The following is a 23,904-nucleotide window of genomic DNA, read 5'->3' on the forward strand; positions in this document are numbered from 1 at the left end:
GCAATATTCGCAGCGGATAAATTTTTTCTTTAGCAATACTATGCACCAAATTGAAAATATCTCAAATACTTAAAACATAGTTCATACATAAAAACCCATTGAACAACTAAGATCACAACACTAGTCCAAAATGGTTATAATCCAAAAAGTACTAGAGATGCAACTCAATCGTACAAGTAGTAATTTACGTTAATTACTATATTAACATTGATGTTGCACCGTCGCTTAGTCAACTGTGTCTAGTTGATCAGCTCCTGATTCTCCTTCAGGTCCTGTAACAAGATCTACCATTCGGGGGGAATGGTAGTTGGGACTACCAAAGTGAGATTTGATTACAAATCTCAGTAAGTTAACAAAAAAAATTCCACACAAGTTAATGATGCATGGATGACAGTAAAAGTATAAATGCATAATCAAATTCATAAGTAATTAAAGTATAACTTAGCGTACAACATAGCATAATTGACATAACTTAAATTGAAACATGAACTGAACTTAATTTGACATGAACTTGATCTGAAACTTGACTTAGCATGAACTTACTCTGAAACTTGAATTAACGTGAAAAATACATACTCCACAGCTGTTGTGGTCCCATGTATTCTACGTGTAAATACATACTCCACAGTTGTTGTGGCCCCATGTATTCTACGCAAACTTGACTTAACATGAAAAATACATACTCCACAATTGTTGTGGTCCCATGTATTCTATGTGTAAATACATACTCTACAGTTGTTGTGGCCTCATGTATTCTATACAAACTTGACTTAACATGAAAAATACATACTCTACAGTTGTTGTGGCCTCATATATTCTACGTGTAAATACATACTCCACAGTTGTTGTGGCCCCATGTATTCTACGTGTCACAATTGCTGTGTCTCACGTAGTGTATGCATCACAATTGTTGTGACCCCATACATAAGTAATCAAGATGAAACGTGACTGGAATACGAAATGACTAAAGACCTGATGTAACATAACGTGACTTGAACATAACTTGAAATACATGACCAACTTGAGATAGAAATATTTCGTAACATGGCATAGCATATAATAGACAACATATTTAACATGACATACTTACAACAGTGAATATTACATGACTTGACATACATGTAATAGATGGCATACTTAGCATGATGTACTTGTAATGTACAGCAATACCTGACAGAATATATTATGTAACAGATAAAGACTGATGACAGAATAAATTCTGTATAATAGACAATTACGTGATAACTTGGCATGGCATGACATATATGATAACACACATACATACACTGTAGTTCCTTTACTTAGCACACATACACAGTAGACTGCTAGTAAGTTAAAAGCTAACTTACCTCGATCTTCGCATTTCTTATAAAACCTCAAGTGCGATCACGAGGAACTGTAATTAGTGATTCTAAAAGTTAGCACTGAATCACTAATAACTTGAAATATGAAAAATACTAACTTAAAGAGTAAAATTTCTATTTTACTCTCTACATGTAGGAAAATGACCGTTTTACCCATAACTTAAGGATTTTGTATACTAATTCCAAAAATCACCAAAATTTACATGTCTCATGTAAATTTTATCCTTAACTCAAATATCAATTTAGAAAAATTTAAAACTAATCACAACTATTAAAACTCCATAGGGCCGAAATTCCCATATGCTATTTCCATTGATTTTTGTTTCCAACTTGTTTTGATCAACCTTTTGATCTATGACTTATAAATATATGATCTTCAAACCAAACCATCACATGGTTTAAAAAAATGTCCTAAAACATATATAAGCTTCTAATTCAAGATCACATGGTTAAAAATTAACCAAAACATAAATTTAGCCAAGAACATCCACACTTTGGCTTATTTGAATATCTCTTTGCATAAAATTTCATATCTTTGAAACTAACATAAAATATTTTCAAAATAATAATATAACATGTATATAAGATGCTTAGGATCCTCCAATAAAATTATCAAAGTCATTGGAATAGGTTTAGACCACCAAAGAGTTAAACTTTCTCAAAACAGAAACTGTTTTTCCTCTTCCAGTTTCTAAGTTTCTAAATCTAAGAAAATCTTTTATCAAAACCTTTAATCATGCAAAAATCCTCAACCAATAATCATATACACATGTTAACAATACTCTATAAAAATTTTGAACCCATATCTATCCATTAGTTTGGTCAAAAACTCCAAACTATAACATATTTTCTAGTTTATCTTTCAGAATGACCTTTCTATAGTTTACATAATATTTAACTAATCAAATGATTTTCAAATGGGACAAATAAGATATTCACGTAAACTAGACTAAAAAAGGAACAACTTATATGAAGGAGACTTTATGATAAAACACTTACAAAATCTTTGAAATGGGCGTGCAAAAGAACTCCTAAAAGCTGTCCGAGAGAGAGTGTTTGATATTCTTTTAATGGAAAGTATAAATGAAGATAATTTCGTGGGGAGGGGTGGCTGGAGATACTTATGGATGAGATATGGAAGAGATGAGGCCGGAGTGAGAGTTAAGTGCATGACTCTCTTACCCGAAGTGAGAGTTAAGTGTAGGACTCTCTTACCCGGAGTGAGAGTGGAGTTTAGGACTCTTTTACCTAATAATATCTACAAAAATCAATTCAAGATATTTTTACCCAATAATATCCACGAAATTAGCTTAAAATATTTTTATCTAATAATATCCACAAAATTAGTTTAAAATATTTTTATCCAATAATATCTACAGTTTTGAATAGACGTTTTGTCCGAAAATATGAAAAAAAGTTATTGCGCCATAAGACCTTAAATAACCCTCCGAATCTAATGGCACAAACCATAATACATTTTGACACTTCTAACTATCTCCAATAATCAAAAACACACTTCTGATACTATAGTAAATAATAACACTAACTATGTAGTTAGACAAAAACCTATACAATTAATGGATTTATGAAAACTTATGGGGTCTTCACGAGGTTCCTAAAGTTAATAGAAATTTCACAATTGAATTTCTAGCGGGCTGTTACATTTGTCGTACATGCATGAGGTTCTATAAGGTTGAATGGAGGATGATTTCACCTAAAGCTAGGGCTTACAAGCCTCTTTTGGTAGGAAAGACTAAGTTGACACTTGTCAAGCGTGTGGAGAGTAAAAGGAAGACTTTTGGAGTTCCAAGGAGATCTTATTTGCGAAGAGGAAGAGTCATGTTTTAGAAAAATGTTGGAAGAGCAATAGGAGAGAGAGAGAGAAGGCGATGGTATGAATAGGGAAGGCCAAGAAACTTGTCTTTGGAAGGCAAAAAATCACCTAGAAAAGATCTAGGGTTTTCGGCCAAAGCAAGAAACACACAATTTGCCACATAGCATCGATGCACTTGGTGAAGTAGTTACAAGAAGGATTTGAATTTGTGATTTTACCCTTAAACCACCTAGTTCATTGAACCTAGACATGAAATGAATGGCATAAAGGGAAAGTGAGAAAGAGAGAGAACCAGTTGGGGAAGGCCACACGCCACCCATAGAGGAAGGCTTTTGGTTTTTCAATGTTGATCTAGGGAAGAGGTAAGGGCTTTTTGTCTAAGGTGCCAAGTGGCATCCATGAAATGACCTTTGTCATTTAAAAATAGGATTGGAGGCATTATATAAAGACATGACAGAAATAGGGAAGGTCTTTTGCTCAAAATTTCATTTGTTGCTCGTAAAGATTTCGGCATACACAAGTTATCTCTCGACCCAACATTTTCTCTTCACTTTCTTGTTACTTTATTGTCACCCAAACACTACCATTTCACTTTTTCCAAATTAAGAACCGCAAGGAGAATACCCTACACCTTTCGGCTAGGGAAGAAGCTCAATGAGGTGAGAATCATTTCACTATCTTACACGCGCACACACGCATAACCAAGAGGGAAATTTCTTATTCTCATTCGGTTTCAACTCTTTTATTCATAACCACATACTTTCACTTGGGTAACTAGGGTTTTCTCTTCAATAAATAATGAACCCTATATACCTATGGGTTTTGGATAAAAGAAACACAAGTTTGTAGGATCAAGGTTTCGATTTTGCTTGAAAAAGAAAAACTAGGATTTCACTCCTAGAGAGAAGAAGAAACCTGAATGACTTTGGTAATTTGAGCATAGGAAACACGAGTTTTGGAAGGACTTAAGTTTCATTTTTCACTTGGAAGAAAAACTAGGGTTTGAATTTTCAAAAAGTTTTGGCTCTAAGGTTTTTGTTTTGAGAAAAAGATTTCGAAAAGCACCCTACACTCATCCTCACTCACATTTTCGGAATTTAGGGTTTTGTGTATGAATTTCTAATAAGATTATGTTGTATTTCCAGATTTTTACTACTTTAAATCGTTGGACTTTTGTAAATATATGCTCAACTTGCTATTGGTTAATACTTGCATATATTTGTGTAAATCCTTTTTATTGTTATTGTTGTTTTGGTTGCTATTTTTGTTTGCTTGATTGAATACTCTTACATGAATTTTGAATATGAATATGGAATGATTAATATGAATCGATTTATGATAAAAAATGGTGATAAAATGTTTCACATGTTTCGGTTTTGAGAAAAAAATATATTAAGGTTTTAAGATTCTTGATGATTCTGTTTTACCATGCCTCGATTGATTCGGATCTTGTTCAAATGCTATGATTTTATGTCTTATTTTACTATATCATGATTTCTAAGTATCTTGGATAAATTTTAAACATGTTTGAGTAATGATTTCTCATGATTTTATGGATGCATGTTTTGGCCAAGGCTTAATTTCATGGTTCCAAGTATGCAATTTGATATCTCATGTGTTATATGTTATCATGCTATGAATCAAATGTGTTATGCATGGTTATTTCATGCACGGCATTTCAAGTATAAGAGTATATGTCTTGAGTCTTATGTCATATGCATTTGGGAAGAGTGATTTTCAAAGAAAAACGCTTTTCAAAAACAAAAAGTGTTTTGGAAATAAAGTAACGTTTTTAAATAAAAGTTTTATCATGACCCCAAATGTTAGGGTGAGGGAATGTCCTAGTAGAACTCTTATGTCCACTCTGGAGGACTTAAGAATGGAGTGGTAATCCCTGAGTTGACAAAGAATCATCTGCATATCTTGAATGGATTCTTTTAAAATGATGCTAGAGTGAAGTAGCATCTAACACTAGTGGGTGCCATGACTAAAGCAAAAAACTTGACGAAATACTATCGTGTTACTATGATATGCACCCACTAACTTGACGTTAGTGGGTGCATATGAGAGCCGTGATGTGTCCATAAGTATTTTAAGAACAAGACCACGTGCCTACATTATATGCTTTGGATCACATGAGGTGAATCATGTGATATGATATTATATCTTCCGGATCACGTGATTAAACAAGATAAAAATAATGATAAAAGTATGTTTTTCAAAAAGTTAAAGAATTCTGTTACGTGTTTTTTGAAAAAGGTCAAGTGCATAAGTCAAGTCTTCATTTATGTCATGTGTCAAGTACATGTCCATGTATGGATTACATGATATACCTCTTGTATGGTAGTGTTAACTATGGTATGTTGTGTAATTACTTATTGAGATTTCTTGACATCTTATTATTACATTTTCTACTATCATTCATGTCTTGAAATTGTAGAAGTTGTTACAGAAGTAGAGGAGAATGACAATGACCAAGAGGAAGAGAACGACACCCCTTCCTCCGGAGAGGATCGTGCCTAAGATGAACATCAATAGACTCGAGCCCAATATTTTGGAGCACTTGGAGGCTATAGATCAGGACATCTTTAAAATCTTTCAGTTTATTGAGGAGTTTCGATGTCTCGATAATAGGGATAAAGATTGAGATTTAGAGAAGTGAGTAAAGGACGAACCGCTATAAGAAAATAAAGTAAAAGAGATAAATATTTTGATCTTGTGTTTTGAAAATTTGCAAACTCTGATTATGTTTGGAAAATCTCTTATTATGGAATGTTGGTATTTGGGACAAGTTTGGGGATAAAAGTTCTTTTTTTATACAATATATTTTGCAATTGCCTATGATGTTGCTTAGATTTCTCATTACCTTTTTATTGTATTCTGCTAAAATTTTATTGCATATTGTTAGATTATCTATGAGCATGCATATTATCCGTTATGTATGAGGGGTATGTAGTCTTGTATTACACGTTTCAAAGTCTCAGTCATCACCAAATTACAAGTAAGGGCTGGGGCGCTATAATAATATTTAAATGATATAAAGAAAAAATAGATAAGTTGGTAGATTATATATCGTAAAAGTCGGTATATAAAATAAATTTTTTTTTTGGATGATATACTTTAAAGAATAGGAGGAAGATTGGGAGTGCTCAAATAATAATAATAATATTATTATTATTATTTTAAAAAACACCAATAATTCCAGTCCCGGGAGGGCCGGGACTAACTAAAGCCGTCGTCGTTTTGGTCCTTTAAGAACAGCTCAAAATTTTTTCGAAGCCGCTCGCTTTAAATTGGTGCTAGGGTTTCTGCAACACAAAAGGGGTTTTGGTACAAGCGGCTCACCATCATCTTCGGCAGCCATGGTTCTCAAGTACGTCTCTCTCTCTGTCTCTCTGTGAATACTTTCGATTTTCATTATTGATTCAATTGAATGCATATTGTTCGCCCAAATTTAACGTTCCGCGAACTTTCTAGATCCGAAAACGTGAAACTTTTAAAATTGAAAATAGCTCCCATGAAGGCTAGAAAATCGATTGGCGTTAATTTATTGTAGATTAATGATCTTTTCAAGATTTCGAACAAACAATTTTACTTCCTAAAAATTCCTGCATAGAAAAATGAAGAATTGGACAATAATAAAAAATGAAAACTCCATCAGAATGCTAATAAATAAAAATCACTTGGGAATCAAGCTGGAGAAGCAGAATGGGAATGATGCGGTGCTACTATTCTGTCATTTTTCTTAAATTTAATCATTTTGTTATTTTGTGGGGGTCGATTACTTGTAACTGTACTCTATTGGTGTTGCCCTATGAAACCCGTTTGCGGAAAATCTTTTCCCCTTTGTGTGTCCTATGCTAATTGTGTCATAGTTAAGTTTTTATTTTCTGATTAATTTGAATGTACTATAAGTGCCTTCATTTCTGGTTCAACCTGGTGTGATTCATCGTGTGATTTTGGTATTTTAGGACTGAACTTTGCCGCTTCAGTGGTGCTAAGATATACCCTGGTAAGGGTATCAGATTTGTCCGGTCTGATTCTCAGGTAAGTTAATGTTGGTGGCTTTTTAGTCCAGTTTTTGGAACTCTTTGTTTGCTTTTATTTTCACTTTTAACTTCCTGTCTCATAAGATATATCTGTACTGAATCATGCTCCTTGTTGATTGCGGAAGGTTTTCCTCTTTGCCAATTCAAAATGCAAGAGGTATTTCCACAATCGCTTGAAGCCATCGAAGCTTACATGGACAGCCATGTACAGGAAACAACATAAGAAGGTGGGTTTAATGTTAGAGTTTTCGCCTTTTGAGATTTTTAGAACCGATTGATTTTGGGCCTGGTGTGACCCATCGGGGTTGTGTGTCATAATGCCTAGTTCTTGGTGATCTAGTTATTGATTCAAGGTTTTGTTCCTCAACAGGACATTGCTGCTGAGGCTGTGAAAAAGAAGCGCCGTGCTGCCAAGAAGCCTTATTCAAGGTCTATTGTTGGTGCCACCTTGGAAGTCATACAAAAGAAACGAGCTGAGAAGCCAGAAGTCAGAGATGCTGCACGCGAAGCTGCTCTCCGGTATTGGATTCAACCCGTACTTTGATGATTTGCTAAAGCTTGAGGTGTTAGATAAATTGATTTTGGCACTCAGCCAAGTTATTTAGCCCCAAGGGGTTGGCCCAAGTGGTGAATGCCTTGGTCTTGAGGTATCACTCACTTCAAGGTTCAACACCTCATGGTTGCAAAGAATACTTTGGAGCCATACTCCCTGGTGAAAAGCCAGCAATTTAACTAGTTTCATGTAGGGAAATTTTTGAGGGTATAGTGCACTGGACCGGGGTTTACTCTGTAAGGGTAGGTCCGAAAGGTCTTGCCTTGGAGAGGTTCCCAGACATTAAAAAAATAAAAATTAATAGCTTTGGTTATATATTTTTATCACCCATTTTTTGACAACTTTTGAAATTTCCAGTGAGATCAAAGAGAGGATTAAGAAAACTAAGGATGAGAAGAAGGCGAAGAAAGCAGAGCTGACGGCCAAGACACAGAAGACATCAAACAAGGGTAATGTTCCCAAGGGAGCTGCACCAAAGGGCCCCAAGCTAGGAGGTGGTGGTGGAAAGCGTTGAACTCCTTTTACATCTTATTTCTCTTTGTGGCAGTATAAAAACCATTAGAAGTGTCCATCTTTCTGAACTTTATGTATGGAGTGTTTTGCTTTGTTGCAAAGCTTCTTTTGGAATTCTTCACATTACATTTTGTTGGAAGAAGCTCGGTTTTGTATTGTTTTTACGTTTAGACATTGGCATAGCATCAGTTTTTGACTTAGATTTTAGCCTTGTTTGTGAGCCTGCCTTGGTGATTCGTGTATTGGTGACATCTATTTGCTAGCAGAAGTTCTAGTTAGCAAAACCAAGAAACCTGTGTTCTTTGACCTAGCCTGAAGTAAATTATCTTTGGTGACAACACGTGAATCAAGCTGGTGTCTTCTTCATTCCTTCACATAGATGTCCAGTTCCATCGTACTCCTTGAATTATTCACCCATCTCAATATTCCCAAGGGGGCTTTGACGAGAGAACAACTCGACCCTCACAAATGGTAAATCTATTGGGCGAATTGCATATCTTGTATTCTGCGATTGCACTTTCAAGTTCAAGGTGATCAAATTATCAGTCTCTCATGTTATTGGTTACTTTCATTTTATAATATGATGTCATGTTAATTAAAATTGATTTTATATAGAAGATTTTAATTACATGGTCTGTAGTAATACGATGGGAGTGTTACATCATTTGTACTCCGGGAGGAGTTAAAAAGTTTTCAATGTTGCCTGCATAAGACAGTCTTCAGCACTTCCCACATGTCAAGTATGAACATGGTTGGATTGTAAAGTTCCAAGACATACTAGCCCTTACCATCCATTACATCAAACAATTTTCTTCTGATACATCATTTGAAGTTTCGTGTAGAATCACTTGTGCACAGTCTTTGCCGCACATTAGACCTTCAAAACTATCACGCGTTAGATTTGGATTCCTCAATTTGGATTTTCCAGATTTAACCCATCCCAGTACTCCACATACCAATACAAACTTGTGTTACCCTGAACGATAGTCAGGTAGATCTTTTTCATTTGATCTTAGGTTATTATATTATGTTCTTGCTTTGTCCGACAGACAAAGTTGATATTTGTCTAGAATAATTTTTTTGGGGTAATGATACACCCTTACACTTCATTTCCCACTGCTTTATTATCTAATTTTTTTTTTCCTCTTTTATAAAATTAAATTTATTTTTAATTAAATTATATGATTACGTTAGTTGATCGAATTTATTTTCTTTTAGATTATGTAAGAAAGTTATGTTTTAATATTTTTAATCCAAATTCAATAAGTAAAAGAAAAACAAAAACTAAATAAAAAGAAGTTTAAGGCTATCATTAACTACTTGTTTTTTGTAATATTTTTTACCACTTTCACAAGATCCATACAAAATATTTTCCCTTACTAATCGTGATGGCACAATAAACTAGGATAATTGCTTATACGGTTTATACAGTCCTGTAATCCATCCATGGAAAGACACTGCTAAAATAGTTCTCCACAGATATTCAAGAAAAATATGAACTAGAGCAGGTCCAGTTTTTGCTCTCTTTTTCTGGGCAATCGAGCAAGTCCGTTTGAAGCTGTTGAATAAATCACAGCTTTGATCGCCATATTGTTTGGTTTCTGGTTTCTTTCTTTGTTTTTTTTATTCTTTTCAACTTTGGTAGACAATCAACAACGTAGATGTTTTGAACGTGTTTCACTCTCGACTGATCTTGATCGCTAATATGTGATAGTAAAAGACGGTGGCTCCGTGTACCTGGTGGCTGGTGCCCCTCCAATGACTAAATTAGAAATATATAAATAGTCTTGTAATGATAGATTAAAAAGTTACCTTGAATTGTTAATTTTGACTCTTTTATATAGATGTGGATTATCACTGATAATGATAGTTTAATTATTTTTTTAAATATCGAAAATTTGATTATAGCGTTCCCAAGACATTTGGAAGAGTAATGGATTATCATATAGCAAGCGAGTTATTTTCTTAAGAGATAACGTCTTTTATTGACGACGGTTATCATATTAATCTCTTTAGTTAGTGTGGTTTCGTGATGGCATGCGTATGGTATGCCCATAGTCTTTCAATCCATTGGACTTCCCGAATGGACTTTATTCGATATTGTTGGGCTCGTATGGTGAAGATAAACGAGCCTCTCTAATAGTCTTTATATTAAGTTTGGTTCTTGTCTCTGCCAATGGCAGCCTTTTGTTTCGTGAGAATATCTTCCAACAGGCACAACCTTTTTTCCTTTAAAAACGGCATTCAATTATCGTGTGTCATGTAGACGTTTTATTTTCCAACCTTATGACTGCACTACAGAGTAACAATCAGTTTTCCATATATATATATATATATATCTCTCTCTCTCCATCAGCACCATTTGATAGGATAGTAAAAACAAACTCATTTGCAAAGTTATCTCCTCTCATCTTAAAACTCATTTGCAGATAACAGATCGTAAGCTCTATACGGCAAAAACCCACTTCCCCATTAGATAAAAAATTAAATAAATTCCAAACTCTAGCCCAAAATTAAAGAATGACGAATTCACTACACAACAAAAGCACAAACGTATCATATCGTAAGCATAAAATGTTCCAATCAACTGTAGGGAAAACATGATGAAGGTGAGTAAAGTCTAAAAGATATTGGGGACAAGGGCATGACTCAAATGTGGAAACATCGACTACCATAACTCACAAATAAAAAGAAAAATGAGGAGGGGTGGGAGAGATAACGACCGATTCCAACCTTGTAAAGATTGACGAGATTTGATTAAAAAAGAGAAAGAGAGAGAGAGAGAGAGTTGCTCGTTTGGGGCTTTGAGAGTGAAGTGGAACTGAAACAAAGAAGGAATATGTGGTTTTTGGTCACTCGCAAACACTATATCGGACGAGCTAGAGTTTCGCGGGACAGGAGGGCTGCGATGGGTTGTGGATGTGCGGCAGTGTAGAGTGCAAGGAAGGTGTTGCGCAAAAGAGTGCAAGTGTATTCGGTGGTTTCACTGAAGCAATAATTGGGTATTTTATTTTGCTATCGTGTGTAATGTGGTTCATAAAATTTAGATGTTGATGACTGACGTGTCTTTATTATTTGTAGTCGTTGTGAGTGAGAACGTCATAACCGACCAAAAGAGGCTTTGTTGTTTCTTTTATAACATGATTGCACTGAGAGTCTAAACTCATTAGCACCACCCCCCAGTCCCCACCTTGATGCCAAACTACTCAACAGACGCTTGGTTCTAAACTTCTAAGCAACATAGCCAACTTGTGCGAGTCCCCTAACGTCGACCAAATTCTCGCCAAATTCGCACGCTAATTGCGGGCAGATTTGCATTTGCTGTCTGCGGTTCTCCCGCACGCACGCACAGTATGCGTTAACCCAGGCTGTCACGAGGAGTTCATACACGTTTTGAACGACAAATGATATTTGGAATTATAAATATTACACAATTTAAAATAAATAAATAAATAAATACCAATCTCACGTAAAAAAATAAATTTTAATAATAAATTTTACTATTTTTTTAAACGATTACACAATATTTATATACTCAACAATTATATATAATATTATTCTTTTCTAATTACCACACCAAACATAGGTCTCTTTTTTTTTTTTTTGAAAAGAAACATAGGTCTCTTTTAAGCTTGTCATACAGTTCGAAGGGATTTCTATCATAAATATATAGTAATCCATAATATTAATTATGCAGAACTAAGGTTGATTCCATCAATTATATTTTCACAACAAATTTAAATAACTTTTTACACTAATCACTTAAATAAAAAATTATTTGATAAAAATAACGAAAAAACCAAATTTAAATGAAAACAACATTTCACGTATTTTAACATGTTTGATTAGCTAGCGACATTAATTTCATCTAGTTAGATTGTGAATTTTATTTTATAAAATATTTATAAGTGTGCTAGGGTGATGTCCAGCACGAACCGGAGGGTGTGCCCTAGCCCAAATTCTCTTTTTAAAATTTTTAATTCATATATTTTTTTCTATTTTTTAAAAATATAATTTTTTAAATATAAAAAAATATCAATACATTGATAGTGACTTTATTAATCAATAATTAAAAGAAAAAAAAATTAAATACGTAATTAGTCAAAATGAGAAAATAAAATAGAGGGGATAAATAACATTATTAATGTGTAAATATATTTCCGAAACCTAAACTGTCGGCCATCTTATCATCGCCCAACCTACGAAAGCTGGCCAGCCAGCGGGAGAGAGTCTCTGATACGGAGAGGGAAACAACGGTTGATCTGCAACCTTTGCTTGCAAAACAACTCCTTCTGACTCTCAACATCCCGTTTGATTGATTTTCTTCCAATCCATAACACTTCTCAATCTAACCTTTTCTCCATTATTATTATTAGTTCTCTCCGAAATATAAAGGGATTATCTGAAACCTTCGACTTCTATAGATCGAAAAGGACCAACAACCTCCCATATATCGAAAAGGAGTTTCGGAGAGAGAGAGAGAGAGAGAGAGAGAGAGACAATGTCCAGCGCTGATCTGGAAAGAGGAGGAGGGGCAAAGGCCAGAAGGACCAACAACAATTACTATGTCGGTAACTCGGATCAGGAATGGACTTCATGGTTGATCCCAATGTTTGTGGCGGCCAATGTTGCTGTCTTCGTGGTAGCTATGTATATCAACGACTGCCCAAAGAACCATCAGAGTTCTGAAGGGGCTTGTGTGGCCAGGTTTCTTGGCAGGCTCTCGTTCCAGCCTCTCAAGGAGAATCCTCTCTTCGGGCCCTCTTCTTCTACGTGAATTTTCTGGCTTCTCCAATCTTTTATTTTTTCTTTTGTGAAAATTTAATTGTTGCTTCCATTTTATCTGAATTAATCTTGGGTAGAAAGAGGAGTTAAATACATATAACCGATCCTTGTTTGTCATACTTTCATCGTCGTTGGTGGGTTAATTTATCTTTAGCGGGTTTGAGGTGGTCTATTCGACGTGCCATCACGTGTTAAATATAAAAGATTGAAGTCAATCCCACGAGTCATTAGCAGTGCTAGCTAATTCTTTTTTTGTTTTGTTGAGGGATTTTAATTGCAAGTTATCTTTTCATTTGGATAAATAGAGAAGATTCTTTAGTGTACTATTCCTTCTAATTTCCTGTTCCAGTGGTCTACCTTTTTACATTGAGTCATCACTAGTTGTGATACCCCATACTGACAATGAGTTTAGATGGTGTAGTGGTTTGTGAGAAACAGAAATTCTTTCTCTTTACCTCCCTTGGGCTTTACAGGAGTGAATTTTAGCAGTAATTAGTCCTATTGTACTTTGAGTTGTTCTAAGAGAAGTGGTGGAGAACAACTTCTACTGGATACTTTTGAGGGAAAAAAATTATCATTTGGATTAATTCGCCCCCCAAACAAACCACACACACACACACACACACACACACACAGAGTATAGTTACGGTAATATCTTAACTCTTATTATATTCCAACATTGCAGATTGGATAAATTAGGAGCTCTGGAGTGGTACAAGGTAGTCTACCAGCATCAAGGATGGAGGCTTCTCAGTTGTATCTGGTTGCATGCAGGTGTCATTCACCTGGTTGCAAACATGTTGAGCTTGGTCTTTATTGGGATTCGCCTAGAACAGCAATTTGGTTTCAGTATGTTGTGTTTTTTCCCCTGTGGCTTGAATTTAAACCTATACCTACATCAACTAAGTGTAATTGGAAAAAAAGAGGTTAATCAATAATTCGTCATTATTTTCAATAAAATGGGATTTTTTTTTTTAATAAGTAAGAAGATATTTTATTGATATAAATATAGGCATTGCCAAAGTATACAGGAGGTATACATCTGAGTTGGATATTTTCCAATTCTGTTTCATGTATAAATCTGACTGCAAACAGATTTGTTTGCTGTCCGATTTAATTGTGCACTCAATGCTACAAAAACAAAAGAAAACCTTTTGTGTATTCTCACTGCCGTGATTATGCACGTACACTATCCCAGAGCTGGCCCCTTGCAAAGTTCTTATTCAGTTCCTTCATTTTTTTGCTGATTTCCTTCTCATTTTCAAGCATTCTAAGATATATTTATTTCGGTTGTTATCTTTCAGTGCGAGTTGGTATGCTCTATCTGTTGTCTGGATTTGGCGGGAGCATACTATCTTCCCTCTTTATTCAAAACAATATCTCTGTTGGTGCATCTGGTGCTTTGTTTGGCCTTCTTGGAGCAATGTTGTCGGAGCTTATAACTAATTGGACAGTTTATAGCAAGAAGGTTTGCTACTAGTTCTTGGTTGTTTTCATCATCGTTGTCGTCGTTGTCACTTTCTTTGGCATCATTATCTATGTTGTGTCTTGCCTGAGGTTTGATATATGAGGAGCAAGTACAAAGATGATGATTTTTATACATTGTATTTCCATTATAGTAGAGGGCCTCCTCATTTCTGATTCTGAGACCATTCGAACTATTAGGCAAGATAAAATTTTGGGCAAAAATAATGGAGTTAAATTTTGAGAAAGGCTTTAACGATTTAATGGCTTGTCTCTGTTTGCATTTGGCATTCTATATTTTATGCAATATTTGGTGACGTTACTAGCCATTAACTTTGCCTCGTCTTTTGCCATTGTAGGCTGCTGCTCTATTCACCCTTATTTTCATCATTGTCATTAACTTGGCAGTTGGAATTCTTCCTCACGTTGATAACTTTGCCCACATTGGAGGATTCTTAACAGGTTTTCTCCTTGGATTTGTTTTGCTACCTCAACCTCAATTTGGGTGGGCGGAAAGTCAGTATCTTCCTGCTAATTCCAGTGTCTGTTCCAAGTACAAGCCTTACCAATATGTTCTTGGGGTTCTTTCCCTGGTCTTACTGATTGTTGGGTGAGTTTCTCATCCCCCGTTTCTAATTTAGCATCTGGAATTCCCAGGCGGTCTGATTTGTCTATTTTGCTTTCTATAGTGTTACCCGACACTTGATTGGCGGATTTCACTCATTTGATGAAACATCAAATAACAAAGTGACCTTACATAAATGGGAAAAATTAAGGACAAAACGTTGAAAGAGCATAGGAAACTTAAGTTGATTGTCATTAGGAATGATTACACCCCACATTCAAATCAGGTACCTGATAAACAAAAGTTGCTCTCTTCAAATGCCATAGATTTTAATTTCTAAAGAATGCCCCACTCTCTCTTCAATATCGGTAGCCACATGTGACATGCCTATTTTCTTATCTTAATTGGGAGCTCAATTCTGGTCATATATGGGTCTTCTACTTTCTTTTTCTTTATTGTTCTGAGTTGGGAGTTTCATGGCAAATAAAGCATATATGATGCACTTCTATGAGAACGTAATTTACATATTTTTTCAAATTGCAGATTTACTGTGGGATTGATGATGCTGTTTAAAGGAGAAAATGGAAACAATCACTGCAGCTGGTGCCATTATCTTAGTTGTGTGCCTACCTCCCAATGGAACTGTGGAAACCGATGAAAGTTTGCTATGTCTCTTAACTTCCTGTACCTTTCATCTCCAAATTACCAATTTTTTGTCCTCCCCAACTAGTCTATGGTATATATTTTTTACTCTTTCATTGGGTTGCTTTCATTCATACACAGGCATATATTTTCATAGTTAATTGTTGACATCGAGAATGTAATGTTGGGAACAGTATATAGGTAGTAGTCTTTCCAATTGACACAAACTATCGAGTTATTAGACAATGTATTTCTATTCTCTCTCTCTCTCTCTCTCTCTCTCTCTCTCTCTCTCTCTCTCTCTCTCTCTCTCTCTATTCTTGGTGGCTAATGCTGTGTTTGTTTCTGGAAGTATTCTTGTGATGAAATTTTAATTTGTATAGGTAGTTCTATAGGAAATATTCTTGTATAGGTAGTTCTACGACCTTTCAACTTTCCATGTGCTTGGGGTTCGCTTGTTCTTTTTTAAAATAGTTCGGAAAAGAGATGCCAGCCTTAATAAATGAGTTCCAGATAGAGATTTTTATTATTTGGTATGGAAGATCTTACGAGATTTAAGTGTAATTTTTTTAGATCACGTAGCAATAACTTGAGTTTTGGCCAAAAGGATCAAATAAATGAACCTGGAATTTTATTTTATTTTTTTATTTTTTATTATTTAGATTTTAAGGGCGGCACATGGAACATGATTGACCTCTCCTTTGAATGAGGAAATTGTCTTCCAACGATTTCTCTTAAACATTTCTTTCGTAGTTATTTTCTTGATAAGGTAACTTTTGGAACCACTATAAAAATCTACAAAATAATGCTTTTGGGAAGTTCTGCATTCCTCCCAAATCCTCTACCCATTTCTTTCCTCTTTTCCCCGCAAAATCAATCCATCCAATCACAGCATCAGGATTGAAAACCCCTTTGGGCTTTGACATACAATACCGTTCTTGGGCCTGAAGTTCAGTACTTTAGATGAACCCATTGGACCATATTGCTCTTGCAGAAGAGCCCAATGTAATGGGCTGGGATCGGTAAAAATAATGATAAATATAATATAAAAAGGCAAAATGTGGAAAACATTGGCTTCGCCCGGGTTCGAACCGGAGACCTTCAGTGTGTTAGACTGACGTGATAACCAACTACACCACGAAACCTGAACATGCCGAAACTCTATATAAATATAAAATAAATCTTCTTCTTGCTAAGAAGTTAGTACCATTGAATGAGTAAACGCTGTATAGTCACTCTAAGAAAGAATGGAGTCAGTCTATTATTAAAAAATTATTTTTAAATATAAATTTTATATTTTATTCATTTTTTAAAATAACTTTACGACGTTTATGCATTCACGACTACAACAATCATTTATAAAAGTTGGATCTCGTGCTTGACAATTGACATCCTTGCTTATGCAGAACTGTTCACCCCGCCGAATGGGTCGAAGATTAACCGGCTAAATTTCCAACCCAAATATTGTTTTTAAAAAATTAAAATTTTCGACCTGACCCACTTAAGATTTTATTTTTATTTTAATCAAAATTTAATGACTTCGTTTTAACACATAATTGATCATTCAGATAATGAGGATAATCATATATCGGGGCGGGTCAGCCCGATAACCTCAAGAATATAATCAAAATGTCTGATTTCCAACCCGTTTCTTATGAGGTGGGCTATTTATTTATTTTTGTCCTGGATATTTTAGAATTATAAAAGTTTTATTTTTAACGAGTGACTCTGTATATAATTGTAAAGTGTGTAAACATTATATAATCGTTTTGAAAAAGAGTAAAATTTTACTATTAAAATATTAATTTTTTCATATAAATTTAATATATTATTTGTTTTTTCAAAATAATTACAAAACAATTATATAATTCACAGTTATAAATATATTTTCTCTTTCAGTTAAACAAGAGGGAGTGGGTGGAGCAAATTCTACTCTTGCCTTAGAAAAACTTCCATACGGGCCCACCATTTTTTGTCCCTTGGGTAACTGGGTTCCATGATTTTCATCTCCCAATCATTCTGTATCTCAAAGCTCCTATAAGGTATAAATAATAGAAAATATTCCCTTTATCTTAGAGCAAGCTTGATTAGTAAAATATTATGATGAAATCATCGGTTCTCTCCTCACTGAAGTAGGGTTTGGGATGAATCCATGTTTCTTCATTAATTTATTAAAGTCTGAATAATCTATAAAATGGAGATGAACAGGGGAGGAAAAGACTTCATAAATGGAATTTTTACAGACCTCTAATTTGCAGATCATGACCCCACGTTTCCAAAGTAAGAAAAGTAAAATTACAAACTGGAAGAAATGTTCGAGAAACTGACACAGCCATCTTTGCTCTCTGTTTCTTTCATGCCTTAACATACTATTATTTATTCTGAGAACTGTTTGGTTTGCAAGAAATTGAGCATTCATAGCCAAGGCGTGGGAGAACACGTAGCGGTTACATTCCAAAAGCCGTTTGTTTTGATGAGTGATAGAGGTTGACCATACGGGGACCCATGTCTGACCGGCGCCGGTCTAAAAGCCACACCTAAACCTTTAACAACCGACCAAAGTCTTTCCACGTGTATAGTTTTAGTCAAAGAATTTCTCAACGTTTAAACAGTCCTTCCTTCGTGGGGCTTGTCCTCAACAACCATATCACTGAATCATAGTACATCTCAACCACAGCATCAGCCGACTTCATTGAATAAAGAATCCCTACTTTTTTGTTTCTTTTCTATTGTTTCCATCAAGATGACAGTCCTTGCGAAGGATACCCCTTTTTTAGCAGTTTGAACAATGCATGCATCCAACCCCTAACCAGAAAACAATCCATCAACTGCAAAATTCAAAGATGATTATGTTAGAACACTATCTCAATAGCTCATGTATAATACAAAAAAATATAAAATATTTAAAAGAATGTTCATAAAATAAACTCCATCAGATTAGATAAACGATTTTATAAAATTCAAATTGTTATAGTAACCCGCTGCATGTAACAGATACTGTTTAATACATTTATCTTTCAAATAATTTTTTTATTATTTATACTTCATTTACTCCCTCATCTTCTTTTATTTTTTTACATTTCAATACAAATTCTTTTTATTGTTTATCATTTAAAACATCTCAATTTTATTTTTGTCTAAAAAACTCTTGAAAATATTATTTATGCAATTTTTTCATATTTGATTTTATTTTTTATTTTTATTTAACTTGTATAATTTTATTTTGTGTTTATATGACTGAATTATATTACACTATATATAATAATATATTGTAAATATAAAAAAAAATATAGATATTATAAATTTATTGATAGAAAAGAAATGTTTAAAAAAAATAAAAAAATATTATTTAAATAATACAAAAAAAAAATAGGTAAACTAATATATAGCCTATTGTAAAAGTCAATTTGTAAAATAAAAAAATAAATTTTAATAATATATTTTAAAAGATAAGATGAAAAAAACATTGTGAGTGAGTGCTCTTAGCATTGGCTCATTCATCTTTATTTTCATTTTCATCTTCATCTTTAAATTTGAATAATAGCATGCATATCTTTCCGATTTATGTTATTAGGTAAGCACAGAACAAACTTCTTGAGAACAAGATCAAATGATTTGAAATGGCATAATTTATTTCATCACCTAAAATAAAAACATCATTCTTGGGGGAAAAGGAAACACTTTTACATATAACTTAGACACAATTACTCAAAGACATCTTAATGTTCAGTTAGGATCAAACATACCTAACTATGAAAAGGCATTCAGCACTTGAACATTCACATGTTGTAAATTAGAATTGCTACTGAGTACAGCAGTTAGCCAGATTAGATGTTATACCAAAAAGAGCGGATCTGTATTAACACATTAGTATCTGTAGCCCACTGGCATTCCGAGCTTGTCCAAGCGACCAGATCCTGGGTAAGCTTTACTTGCAAAGTCAGCTTGCAAATTAGAAACCTTTGGTGCACTCAATCTTGATTCACCAAAGCCATGAACAGAATATCTTTTTGTAGAACTAGACCTCTCATAGTGAGGCCTTTGTTTAGGAGCACTGAGAGATCTCAGCTTGGCCCTCGAAGATTCGGTATAAGCCATGTAGTTTGGGTGGTCAGAGTAACCGCTTAAGTAGCTTCTTGAGCCATCACTCTTTGTGGGCGTGAAGGGGCTTCTTTTTGAACCACCACCTCTAGATGCTGCAGAAACAACTTGAGGGCTATTATCAGCAGTGTGGAAAGAGCAATCTTCAGCTTCCTGAGAGAATTTCAACGGGCTCAAAGATTGGACTTCAAAAGAAGATGGACTTGGAACAGTTTGATGGGCAGTTGAGTCCTTCGAAGTGGTAAAGCTATGGCTATGTTGATCAGAGACAAGAACATGATGAGAAGAGTGGAATAGGTTTTTGCGTTTAGCTGTGAAGTGAGATTTTCCGGTATCGATTTCAAGGATCTTATCGCTTTTTTCATCATCCAAGGTGCCAGTCCTTATTGAACACCCCCGTTGATCCCATGATTGTTCCTCCCTTCGACTATCAGACCTATTCCAACCCAAGTGAGCTTTGTCTTGATCACCAAGAAGTTGTCCGTTTGGTCTTGAGCTATTTCTCTGCATTTGTAGGGATGTCACATCAGCATATATGATATCCATCTAATAACGTTAAGGCTGTGTTTGGCTGTTGAGTTGAGTTAGATGAGAATTGAAAGTTGAAAATTGAATAAAATATTATTAAAATATTCTTATTATTATTTTAAGATTTGAAAAAATTAAATTATTTTTTATTTTTTGTGTTGGAAGTTGAAAAAATTGTAATGATTAAATAAGATGAGTTTATAAGAATAGTATAAGAGAAGGGATCACAAGAGAAATGCTACACATCATCCCACACCACACACTTTATATATTAAAATATTATTTTTTATTTTATTTTATTCTTATTAAACTAATTAAATTATTCTATTTATCATCCACACACTATATATTTATTATAGAAAAAATGAAAAAAAAATTAAAATAAGTGTGGTGTGTGAAGTATGAGGATGACAAGAAGATTTTTCCGAATCACAAACATACTTTGAGCATCGGTGACTGATCGTGCTTTGAAGTCTTGTGTCTGATCACATGCTCAAACTTTTCAGGAGTTGCTGGACCCTGCATATAGAAATACATTAAACATGAACAATTGATCCAAGTATGAACAAAACATTCTTTGGAAGAAAGCAACCACAGGAAGGTCCGGTCACACTTTGTTCTCGGTTCAGAAAGAATACTAGAAAGTGTGTAAACTTTTAGATTGCACCATAATTTGTATGGAACAAAATGTTTCACATGCCAATAACAACCTAGCCAGTACCTTGTCAGGCCTCAGGATGACGAAACTACAGTTTAATGCTTTCATGTTTCTAATCAGTAACAATATAGGCAACAAGTCTAGAGGAGAATGAATAACAAACCCCCAAATGAAATCCAAGGGAGACATCAAGAAAGTAAAGTGAAAATGTTTACAACAAAACCCGCAAAATTAGACTCTTTAAAGCAACACATTACCAAAAGTAACTTTTTAAGGTAAATGATGCCAAACAAAAGTTCAAATAATTAGTTCAGTGATAAGTATGCGTCTGTAGTCTATGCTAACGAGTAAGACCTTTATCAACGAACCCAACTGAGGCTATTACTCTTTTAGTTTTTTCAAACAAAAATTCATGCACTAAAGGATGAAATGTGAATTTGCTTACGGCATTTTGGTGAGAAGACTTGCTGCTCGAATGCGAAGACTCTGAAATTTGGGCCCGCCCAGCACATGCTCGTGCCTGGGCTCGCAACAATGCTTGCATCCTCTGTAACCACTCTGCTGTCCGCTTCCTCTCAATGTGACCTCTTACCAGCGCCTGAAGCTTTACCAATCCTTTCAATGCTCGCAGTGCTCTCCGTGCCTTTAAAGTACAGGGGTAAGTGACTTGATTAAAGAGTAACTAAGCGCATAACTAAAATGAAAGATGGCAACAATTAAATGTCCAAGGTAAAAACAAAATAACAGAGCTTAATTAGTAATTCAAACATTCACATCGCAGTCATGAGACATAGTACCAGGACCACTCTGTCTCATTTACTGAAGAAATTCAAAGTTGAAAGGCACTCTCTGGAATCATGGCGCCATATCAGGGGCAGAACCACATGAACATTCAAAAGAAATAGGCGCCAAAAGGAAATCATATTCAGTTCCAGTCTCCAACCAAAAGTCTGACATTGCATATGAAGGAGACAAGGACATCTCACTAGCCGAACCAGGAACAGTCAACAGAATGCGATGCATTCTCTGATCAGGGTTTTTCTTTTTTTCTTTTTTTTCCTAAGCATTCTGATCAGGGTTTCTACACTTTTAATGCAACATTAAATCACCCAACTAACCCAATTTTTGTGTCAATAAAGTTATGACGAAGCATTCATGGATAAACATTCTAAAACCAGAACTTTATGCTGGTTCGGACCCACCCAAGGGCCAAGACCGGTTAGAAGGCTACCCGAATTTATTTGGAAAATTCAAAACATAACCATTTGTCAGGGGTCCGTAAGCGCATGCTGAAGTCATTAACTCAAAGTATGCTGGACATAATTCAGGGTGTTAAATGCTGAAAACTCCATCACAACGAAAATGAAGGAGATCTGTCATATGGGTGGTGCCTGCACTGCCTGGGTCCACGCGGAATCTGGGAAACTGGGTTTATCACCCTTAAAATATGTATATAATAGGAAAAGTAGATGCCACATTTACAAGCACAAGGCCTTGGAGGTACTGAAGTTTGAAGCAAAACGACACGAGAGAATAGCTGGGATGAACAAAATTGGAAGTAAACACAATGAATACTGCTGGCTTCGAAGTGGACGGAGAGGAAAAGTATTGTTCTCTAATCCATGTAAACGACGTCGCAGAAATCACATTAGTTTCGCTTTGAGGAAGCCAAATCTTGCAGGGAGGGAAAGCAAAGAGAGAACAAAACGTTACGAGGATCTTCAGAACGCGTTTTTTCACTCAAGAAAAGTGCTTCGAAATCAAAACCAGGTTGTCTGACGAGGATGAAGAGACACGTGGTACGCTCTCCTTTACCACGGCAAGTATATGTTAAATCCGCAGTGCTAATCCCGTGATATCATCGAGCAAATTATAAATTTTTTTTCTGTAGAAAAATAAGTAACGATGAAGAATAGAATAACGGAATGATAATATAGGGATTCGGAATCGTCAACGAATACCAACCAAACAGCCTCGAAAAGCGGCCTGAATTTTTACAGCGGCCAACTCTTCACGAGCCCCAAAAAGGTTCCCACGAGCGTACGCTGCGGTGTTGCTGGCGCACCTCCCGCTGCTTGTTAGCCTGACCACCGCGGCCGCCGCCTGCGCTGCCGCCTGAGCCGCCTCCGCTACAGCGGCCGTCGCGGCCGCCACAGCGATTGCGTGCTTGCTGGGATCCACCACGCCTTCTTCGAGGTGGACCGACACCTGCTTGTACGATTTTCTTGTCATTGTTGTTGTTGCCGCTGGTACTGGTGCTGGTGCTGGTGTCGGTGTCTTCGTCTCGTAGCCTTGTTTGGTTGCGTAGTGCCGCTGGTCTCTCTCTCTGTATGACTTTACGAAGCTCCACCTTCGTTTTTCTTTGGAAGGTTTTGGAGCTGTGAAAGTTGAAGAGCTTGGGTCCTGCTTCTTCAGGCCGAGGAGGCCACGGAACCACTGTGTTGCCCTGCCCATCCTCGTCAATGACGGTGTCTGGGCCACAGGGCTTTAAGCTTGCATTTTGCAAGCAGATTGAGAGAGAAGGACACAGAGAGGGAGAGGAACCGGACGTCAGATGTATCTGTGTGAGACGAAAATGTGGTAGTTTTCAAATATAAAGAACGAAATTATACGGTCCGAAGTGCGAGGGGAAATTTTGATAATGATTTTGGAAATGCAATTCCACTCTGTTCCGTGCGCGTGGGGTTCACGAAAATTAACAGATAGAAAGTAACTTATTACGAATTTTACGCTAAAGTTTGGATAAAAAATATTTTCATCTCATTGATTTTATTATTATAATTTTTTTAAAATTTTTCATAAAATATAATAAAGAATTTAACTTTTACAAATTTTAAAATAATAATAA

General features: G+C 35.4%; 3 protein-coding genes and 1 non-coding gene across 4 annotated transcripts; 2 read left to right on the forward strand and 2 right to left on the reverse strand.

The window, feature by feature from the left end:
• The first annotated feature begins 6,428 nt into the window (after nucleotides 1-6,428).
• On the forward strand, nucleotides 6,429-8,513 carry LOC122282974 (60S ribosomal protein L24-like). The gene is made up of 5 exons (XM_043095072.1): nucleotides 6,429-6,571; nucleotides 7,170-7,245; nucleotides 7,373-7,474; nucleotides 7,618-7,766; nucleotides 8,158-8,513. Exons 1-5 carry the CDS (start codon nucleotides 6,561-6,563, stop codon nucleotides 8,312-8,314), a joined length of 495 nt encoding a protein of 164 aa, XP_042951006.1. The 5' UTR covers nucleotides 6,429-6,560; the 3' UTR covers nucleotides 8,315-8,513.
• Nucleotides 8,514-12,479: 3,966 nt separating this feature from the next.
• Nucleotides 12,480-16,034, forward strand: LOC122282722 (RHOMBOID-like protein 2). The gene is made up of 5 exons (XM_043094719.1): nucleotides 12,480-13,086; nucleotides 13,784-13,947; nucleotides 14,403-14,566; nucleotides 14,922-15,172; nucleotides 15,671-16,034. Exons 1-5 carry the CDS (start codon nucleotides 12,815-12,817, stop codon nucleotides 15,783-15,785), a joined length of 966 nt encoding a protein of 321 aa, XP_042950653.1. The 5' UTR covers nucleotides 12,480-12,814; the 3' UTR covers nucleotides 15,786-16,034.
• An 806-nt stretch (nucleotides 16,035-16,840) lies between these two features.
• On the reverse strand, nucleotides 16,841-16,914 carry TRNAV-AAC. Its single transcript has one exon. It is a non-coding gene; the product is annotated as a tRNA-Val (tRNA).
• A 2,466-nt stretch (nucleotides 16,915-19,380) lies between these two features.
• LOC122282023 (protein IQ-DOMAIN 22) lies at nucleotides 19,381-23,634 on the reverse strand. Its single transcript, XM_043093928.1, has 4 exons — nucleotides 23,022-23,634; nucleotides 21,502-21,699; nucleotides 20,840-20,917; nucleotides 19,381-20,374 (listed from the first exon to the last, which is right to left on the reverse strand). Exons 1-4 carry the CDS (start codon nucleotides 23,508-23,510, stop codon nucleotides 19,637-19,639), a joined length of 1,503 nt encoding a protein of 500 aa, XP_042949862.1. The 5' UTR covers nucleotides 23,511-23,634; the 3' UTR covers nucleotides 19,381-19,636.
• Nucleotides 23,635-23,904: the final 270 nt, after the last annotated feature.

The sequence above is a fragment of the Carya illinoinensis genome, chromosome 11 (assembly GCF_018687715.1).
Source record: "Carya illinoinensis cultivar Pawnee chromosome 11, C.illinoinensisPawnee_v1, whole genome shotgun sequence".
Classification (NCBI taxonomy): Eukaryota; Viridiplantae; Streptophyta; class Magnoliopsida; order Fagales; family Juglandaceae; genus Carya; species Carya illinoinensis.

Excerpts from the sequence above, each read along its gene's own strand:
- LOC122282974 (XM_043095072.1), top strand. Across the intron at positions 7,246-7,372 it reads TTGTCCGGTCTGATTCTCAG|GTTTTCCTCTTTGCCAATTC; the intron begins GTAAGTTAATGT and ends TGATTGCGGAAG. Across the intron at positions 7,767-8,157 it reads GCACGCGAAGCTGCTCTCCG|TGAGATCAAAGAGAGGATTA; the intron begins GTATTGGATTCA and ends TGAAATTTCCAG.
- LOC122282722 (XM_043094719.1), top strand. The coding sequence starts at position 12,815 with ATGTCCAGCGCTGATCTGGAAAGAGGAGGAGGGGCAAAGGCCAGAAGG. Across the intron at positions 13,087-13,783 it reads TTCGGGCCCTCTTCTTCTAC|ATTGGATAAATTAGGAGCTC; the intron begins GTGAATTTTCTG and ends CCAACATTGCAG. Across the intron at positions 15,173-15,670 it reads CTGGTCTTACTGATTGTTGG|ATTTACTGTGGGATTGATGA; the intron begins GTGAGTTTCTCA and ends TTCAAATTGCAG.
- LOC122282023 (XM_043093928.1), bottom strand. The coding sequence starts at position 23,510 with ATGGGCAGGGCAACACAGTGGTTCCGTGGCCTCCTCGGCCTGAAGAAG. Across the intron at positions 21,700-23,021 it reads CCGCTTTTCGAGGCTGTTTG|GCACGGAGAGCACTGCGAGC; the intron begins GTTGGTATTCGT and ends TGTACTTTAAAG. Across the intron at positions 20,375-20,839 it reads ATCAGTCACCGATGCTCAAA|AGAAATAGCTCAAGACCAAA; the intron begins GTATGTTTGTGA and ends CTACAAATGCAG.